Source organism: Varroa jacobsoni, unplaced genomic scaffold (assembly GCF_002532875.2).
Source record: "Varroa jacobsoni isolate VJ856 unplaced genomic scaffold, vjacob_1.0 scaffold_42, whole genome shotgun sequence".
Taxonomy (NCBI): domain Eukaryota; kingdom Metazoa; phylum Arthropoda; class Arachnida; order Mesostigmata; family Varroidae; genus Varroa; species Varroa jacobsoni.
The window spans coordinates 192,033-199,132 of record NW_019212944.1 but is presented as its reverse complement, the minus strand read 5'-3'; the positions used below and the strand labels follow the sequence as shown (position 1 = coordinate 199,132).

The window sequence follows — 7,100 nt, the reverse complement described above, 5'->3', positions numbered from 1 at the left end:
TCAAATATAACGTTAGTGCCCTAGACGATAGATGAAATCGAATATAAAGAATAAAGCGGAACAGAGGGCGGTGGTGCAATTCGTTCGTATTGTACACTTGTCCTGGAGCTGGCATCCAGGCGGAGCCTCGAAATAAGCAGAAGGTCACAATTATATATTGCATAGGTCTTTAGTAAACGCTCTATCAAAAATGTCACTAAGTAACCGCTTCGTTGTTTACGGTGGCAATGAGAATGCTAACGCGACCGGTAGGAACGTACGAAGCATCGATCACTGTATACTAATGTGCTCTATTGACATGTTTCCTTTGCTTTTGACTAACCTCGAATTTCGGGTGCCCCCACACTACAAGAGGAGGCGTGGGCTGAGCCAACTCGGCCTCGTACCCGCGCCGCTCGGTCTGCATTAATTTCGAAATTTGCACATAGTACGCCGTCCGTTAAGTTTATTCTCAACTTAGCCCAGGAAAGTGACAAGCTATGCCAATCAGCCTCAATGGGCACCTTTAATTATTACTCGGCTGTTACTCACGTAATTCCCCGGACCAATTTATTTTCTCTAAAGTCATTTAAGGAACTGCGTTTCTGCTCTAGTTACTGGCAGTGTGCTATTTAGATGAATATGTATTTCTTATATTCGTTATATGTCTAACATACTCCATTGATAAGTACACAGTAATCGAAAGATGTCAGTGAATGGTTCGGTTGATTGACTCAAATCTTTCCGCCCGAAGCCGTCAGCTATCGAAGGCGCAATTTTCGAATCGACTGCTAAATACGGTCTCTTGTTGTTGCAAGCGTGCATGGGAAGACCCATGCGATCCCACGATCACATGAGCCTGCGTTTCGAGATGGCATTATTTTGTTACGTACCTAATACGTCATGAAATTCTACTTTCAAACAATGCTGCCTGTCGTTTGATGCGCATCCAGGATCTGTACGTACTGCATCCGACCGAGTCGCCCGCCAGCAGTGGCTCACTTTAACAAAGAAGACTGCTAGTTATTGTTCATTTTATTTATTATTATTTTAATAGTTTGCTTGTATAGACGAACACCTATTCCTTACCTATTCATCGTAGAAGCTCAATCCAGCATACACAAATAGTACCTATCTGTAACAGTGTGAAATGGAATACGTTTCGATGTCACATGTCTATTGATCCCGATAGTCATAGCACACTTCAGTACTCTGTACGTGTCAGTAAGGTAACGTCAAAACTGGGCGCCTATTTCTATTGATCGACCGCTCCCGCTACCTTAAACATGAAGACAAGTAAGCGGTTTACATTTGCTCAGACCTGGTGTAGTCGTACGACTTAGGGGTCCAAATGTGTAAGCATCGTGACCACTGAACTGCCCCGTATCCTTCAATATAGTAGTCCATTCTCCAACGCCTCGCTTCTGTAGATTAGCGGAAGTGGGCTTCGTGGGCGTAATCCAGTCGGAGAAAATGTGAACTCTCAGAAATGTATGCTTTATGCTGGTTTGATTATTGCTTTAATTTAATTACATTTATTTATTTCAGATGACCCCAGTCAGAGTTGCCAACCTTATATTGGCGAACGCAGGCGCATCTCGAAATGCTTGGGTGTCGTTAGTATAGTAGGCCTTCGTTTAGAAGCGACGTAAAAACAGGAACGAGAACCACTATAATAGGTTGATCATTTGCGCTAAAACTCCACAGGGTAGCCGCAAAAATAACGCTTAAAACTCCATCTTGTAGAATATGTTTGTCGTTTCAAAAGAACACCGTCGTCAAATGCAAATGGGCATTTTTTGTGCTGTGAGATATTGCGAACTAAATGTTTCCAACAGTGGCTAAAGTACGCGGTAGTATACTAGTTAAGCCGCGAAGCTGCCTTATTCCAGGCTTTAAAAGCAGGCATGTTTTTTATAGGAAGGAAAATCGCTAATGAATCGAGGCCTTAGCCTATTTTATCACAAGGCCTGTTTCCTGTGGAGCTCTAAAATTTACGAGATATCCTGCGTATCCTTTTACTCGTATAAGAACACACACTCACACACACACACACACACACACACACACACCGTTCTAGGTACCCGGAGGCCTGTGCTTAGCTAAGAATAGCAGCAACCAAAAAGAAAGGGCACGATTGCCTGTGTAAGTGACCGCTGAATGCATGAATCGAGAGATTCTGTGCGAGCAGCCCGCTGGCGGTACGTATGAGTGCTTTCGCATTATTGTCAGTTGGAACGTCGATGTCCTTTGAACAGGGACAGATAAAACCTACTAGATGAGATAAGCTGTGTTAAGCGTAGACGACAAATTATAAAAGACTGAGAAGTTAAATATTTCACTAGGAGCCTATTCGAATAAACAATTTAAGGTTGGACATTCCTAAGCTTACATTGCTGCCTCTTTTAACTATTCGGCATTTCGTTTACGCACAAAATGATTCCCCTCAGTATCGCTGAGAAACTAACTATTTCATCGTTACTTTAGTGTCTGGCGAACGCAATGACCAGCTTAGTCCCCGAGGCCCTTATATAAAACGTACGATTTTTACAAGACCCTCCGTCGAACCGCAGTTCAATAAATGGCATCCTCTGTTTTCCATGCAAAAACTGCTATCAAGAGGTTTTCCAAGAAGGATTCACTTCCAGACGACTCGACTCGATCTGAAACAATGGGTAACAGCTGACGACACTAACGACTGAACACCCAGAAAGTAGACGATATGAAGACACTATGAACGACCTACGCTCCAGCCACCAATATTTTTGAGCTTGTTCACAGCGCCGTTTGCGGCTGTAAAGGATATCGAGGGTAAAAGGACATTTTGGAAGAAGGAGTCGCAGGAAAACAACGAGGGCCATGACAGCGAGAAGGCAGCAGAAATCAATTCGGTAAGGTCGTTCAGTGAGTAGGTAAGTATCGGAGAGACTGACTGACTGACTGACTTTGTTTTAATATACGGCAACACGAGATTTGATATCAGTTCGGCTTTTGGAACGTATGAAATGTTTGTTACTAGCAATTTAAAAAGTCTGAGCTGTTGGGGAGGGCCCAGAATGCTCGATAAACCGAATGAAATACAAACTGCTAGGCGAGGCAATTTTACGAATAAGTTAATCGAAATGTCTATATATATATATCTTTTTCTCAGAATCTACTCTCGTTAACAGCAAATATACATTGAGGCTATAGGCATACACGGACACCTTTCACGTTTTCATGTAAGGCATACGGAAGAAGATAATCTCGTTCCCCTATTGGAGTTTGTCCGCTCGCTCTAGGCAACAAGTGAATATCACAATCATTTCCTGGATAAGATTCGAATAGATCTTAGTCTGTTTCTTACCCGGTGGCCTCTGCAACAACTGCTCAATCAAATATCAATCTAGTTTCGAAGAAAGATTCATTGAATTTGAAATTAACCTAATCTACAGGCATCGGCGGAAAATTTCCTGACTCTTTTGCAAATGCTGTAGCACATCGTTCGATCTACTTATCATTTGTCTTATGTACAGTTTTAGATAAGGCCTATTTCCTATATATAAAACGTACCATAGTTGTTTCTGGATAAATCGGCCATGAAATTGTGTAGATAGCCAGCATCTACTGCTGTTACTCCTGTTTACGCGATGCTCCTTTAGGAAATTTTATTGTATATCTATATATATCTTTTTATTATATTATTGTATATATAGAAGTAGGATTGAGATAAAAGGAGACGAGAGTGTGCGTCTAGTAAAATGCTTAACTTGCGCTCGAAGCAGTATCCGTATCATTGAGAAACATGTTTCGTTCCCAATAGAAAGCTTAGCTTTGGCCCACTCTGCAAAGATATTATTACGGTACGACTAATTCTGCGGAAGTGACCGAGACACAAGATCTCTAGGCCAGCCAGCTGTCAGATCATCATAAGAGGCAGCTGGTTCAACGCTACGTCGCCGCTGGCGCTGAAGGACAAGGCAGAAGGTAGAGCTCGGTCGCGAAGTGCTGGTGTCGATGGAAAAAGGATTAGGACGATTAACGGTATGCTGTACAGGAAGCATGTGGTCAAATACCGTACGAAGTCGTCAGGTCCAAGCCGTAAAAATTCCACAAAGGAAAAATGCCAAATACATACTACGACGGTAAATGGAACCTTAACGGTGCCAGGACCGTGGGGGGCCTGTGGCGAAGGCGTTTAGCCGTTGAGAAATAGGCAGCCGGGAGGCGTCGCGTTAAGCACACAAGACCATTCAAGAAGCAAATCTCAAAGAACGCAGCCGCACGAGGGACAAATGAATACTGTGTGGACAACATGGCTAGTAAAGATGGCCGAATATCACGGTTAGCTAGACGTGGTTTAGATACAGAAGCCCTAGCCACTATATATTGTGAATCTTCGACTAACGGGCTAATCCTCCGCAGCTTCTTATCTAAAGTCACTCGAATTCAAACTGGGTGTCATACCTTCAGCCGGATGGCAGGCAAATGCGTTCCTGCTACGCGGTCATATAGGCTAAATATTAACAACAATTGTTTGATTTAACGGTAAAGAAGAAGGTATAGATTTTTTTGTGTGTAAAAATTGTGTAGAACGCTAAACGAACAGATAAAATGACAATAACAAAGCTTACATCAACATTAATGACGACATGTGTAGAATAACTGAGTTTTTATAACTTTATTTTTTAAAGGGTAAGTCAACCTGATGATTAAATTAAATACTCATGGAGAAGCATAGCGTAACGCTCGATATATAAACATTATAAATGGCCAAAATTTAACGAACCATTTTACAAATGCCAAGAGTACTTTTGGGCTCCGCAAGAGCATGAAGACGTAAATAGCAATAAATTCAAACGAAGACAACGACTTCAATAGTTGTGCTGTATATAGTGAACAGCCATTGGAGAATCGAGAAGCCTTATTAGATCGATTAGAGCACTGCACAATATTTGTATTCGACAAGTTCGCCTGTATTTATTAAGTAGGACTTGCGTGCAAGGTATCGGCGTATAGATCGACAGTCCAACTCCCATAATTTCCCTACTGTGACCGCTTTAATCGTCGCTACCCGTTCGGTTCGACGGTACAGTGACCTTGAGCCGAAAGTTCCTTTGTTATGATAGCGGTAAATTGCTACACCGTCTTTGATCACATCGAAATCGCCCGAATCAATAATATAAAAGTGGTACCCGGGATTACCCTGCTCGAATACTAGATCACCAGCACGATAACGTCGTTCGAATAGAAAGTCTTTTACATCTTCATACACCTTGTCATTTCTAAAGAAAGGCTCAGGATGAAGCTTCATAGTCCTCAGTAACATTCGACGCTCGTAGAAAGTTTTTCGAGGCGCCTTTTTAAGCTTGTCGGCGTCAGTGTCCGTCTCCGGATTAAGTGCGTCTTCGAACAGGGCGCTCCTGTCATAGTGAAGATCAGGAATATCGTCCATTCCCAGCGAGCGCTCCACACGTTGCCAGCTGGAATCATAGTGTAACGGAACAAGTCGGTTGCATTCAAAGCGCATTAAGCCTATCAGCCTCTAACTAAACAAACGCCTCTCATTTAGACACGGGTCATCTTCGTCTATGCACAAATGAACTCCTGCAACATTAGAATTCCTTTATGTCACCAGATTGTTCAGAACTGATTAGTTTCATGTAGTGTACATAGACGTAACCGTACTTGGCGTGCCAACACGTGACGTTTCGGTTTAGTCGGTTTTTGTATTTGTGGTTTACCAGCTGAACGTAGAGGTAGACACATAACACGATGTTTGCTGGCGTCAAGAAGCAGACATTCATGTTATGCAAGATTGGTTTGCAAAAAAAAGCACAAGCCATGAGGATGGACGTGAATTTAGCGCGAACTTCATAGATAATTAACGTTAGATTACTTAAACATGACAACACTGATGACAAATTACAAATCATCTTAAGGGAAGCTGGTTTCATAGGACCCGACCTAGGACAACAAAAATTGTCCTCCACAAAACGGGCCTTCTTTAGCACTGCGGTACATCTGTACTTGTTCATATTCAAAACGATTCAGTGTTTTTATCTGCGTATCGTTTAGGTTGATTCACATTCTAAAATGATGCAAAATTTTCGCATACGCTTTTCCTAGAACAGGAACGAAATAGGTTTCTGTGTCATTCACCGCCCTGTGTGGGTACAGTCTTCAAAATTACCTTTTCATATTGCTTCAAACACCGTCGAAAGGAGATTATTTAGGGTTATAAACAGACCTACTTGGTAACGGGATAATCATACAGCTTCTGTAGAAATCCGCTCGTTCATGTAGCCACAGGGCCAAACACTTTCTTTTTTCAACTTATGTCTATAAGCTACCTCTGTTCGGACCTATTCATCGTTCTAACTGTTTTGCTGCACATCTCGACCAATGCTGTACTCTATCAATTTTATTTTGACGACCCTGTCGCTTCGAAAGCATCGCCTGATCAACTAATAGCGTCTGTAAATCGAATGTTGACAGTTATTCTTTGAAACTGAGTGGCCGATGAGTGAGAAGGACGACTTGGCTACCTCTCATCTGTTTTTATATGTATGTGTATACCTTTACAAACCGTGGACTTGGAGTGCCTATCGCGAAGTCATCTAAGGTACGACTCAATAAAATAACGCTGCATTTAGCTAGAACAGATTTAGCTTATTGATATTCATTTTTTTTACACAAAATAACAATTGTTTAGTCTGCCGCTGAGCAGAACTACTTTCATTCGATATTCGACTGTCGTTTTTTGTTGTTGTGATTTTTTTATTTACGTACGCTTTACGTTGAAGGATAAACGGCGAATAAAATGAGCAGCGTTTCTATCAGCGTGGCTGATTTTATGCTCAATATCAGTATTCAAACTGGCGAAATCGTATGTAAGCACCACTTCGTGTATTTTGCTTTATTGATGATTACGAGCATCGAACTATGGACAACGTTACGAGCATAAATGATAGTTTGTTTAAAATTTTTTTAAGTTCTGTAAGGAGATCAGTACAGACGATAGAAATTTGCCAGTTCAAAATCTACTCTTGTCAATCGAGCTCGAACTATTAGATTCTGTGGGGTTTCGACAGTGTATAATGTGTCGCTGTAGAATCTTCATATTGATCTCTCTCTGAAAA

General features: G+C 41.7%; 1 protein-coding gene across 5 annotated transcripts; it reads right to left on the bottom strand.

Moving 5' to 3' along the window:
* Window positions 1–4,615: 4,615 nt before the first annotated feature.
* On the bottom strand, window positions 4,616–6,445 carry LOC111260340 (cAMP-dependent protein kinase type II regulatory subunit). Of its 5 annotated transcripts, none has more exons than XM_022833012.2 (2): window positions 6,152–6,445; window positions 4,616–5,565 (listed from the first exon to the last, which is right to left on the bottom strand). In XM_022833012.2, the coding sequence occupies exon 2, from the start codon at window positions 5,486–5,488 to the stop codon at window positions 4,895–4,897; it is 594 nt and encodes a 197-aa protein (XP_022688747.1). In that variant the 5' UTR covers window positions 5,489–5,565; window positions 6,152–6,445; the 3' UTR covers window positions 4,616–4,894. The 5 variants fall into 5 exon arrangements, with proteins under 5 accessions (XP_022688747.1, XP_022688764.1, XP_022688755.1 ...); XM_022833029.2 differs by having other exon boundaries at window positions 4,616–5,441; window positions 6,209–6,445; XM_022833020.2 differs by having other exon boundaries at window positions 6,213–6,445.
* Between the last annotated feature and the right edge of the window lie 655 nt (window positions 6,446–7,100).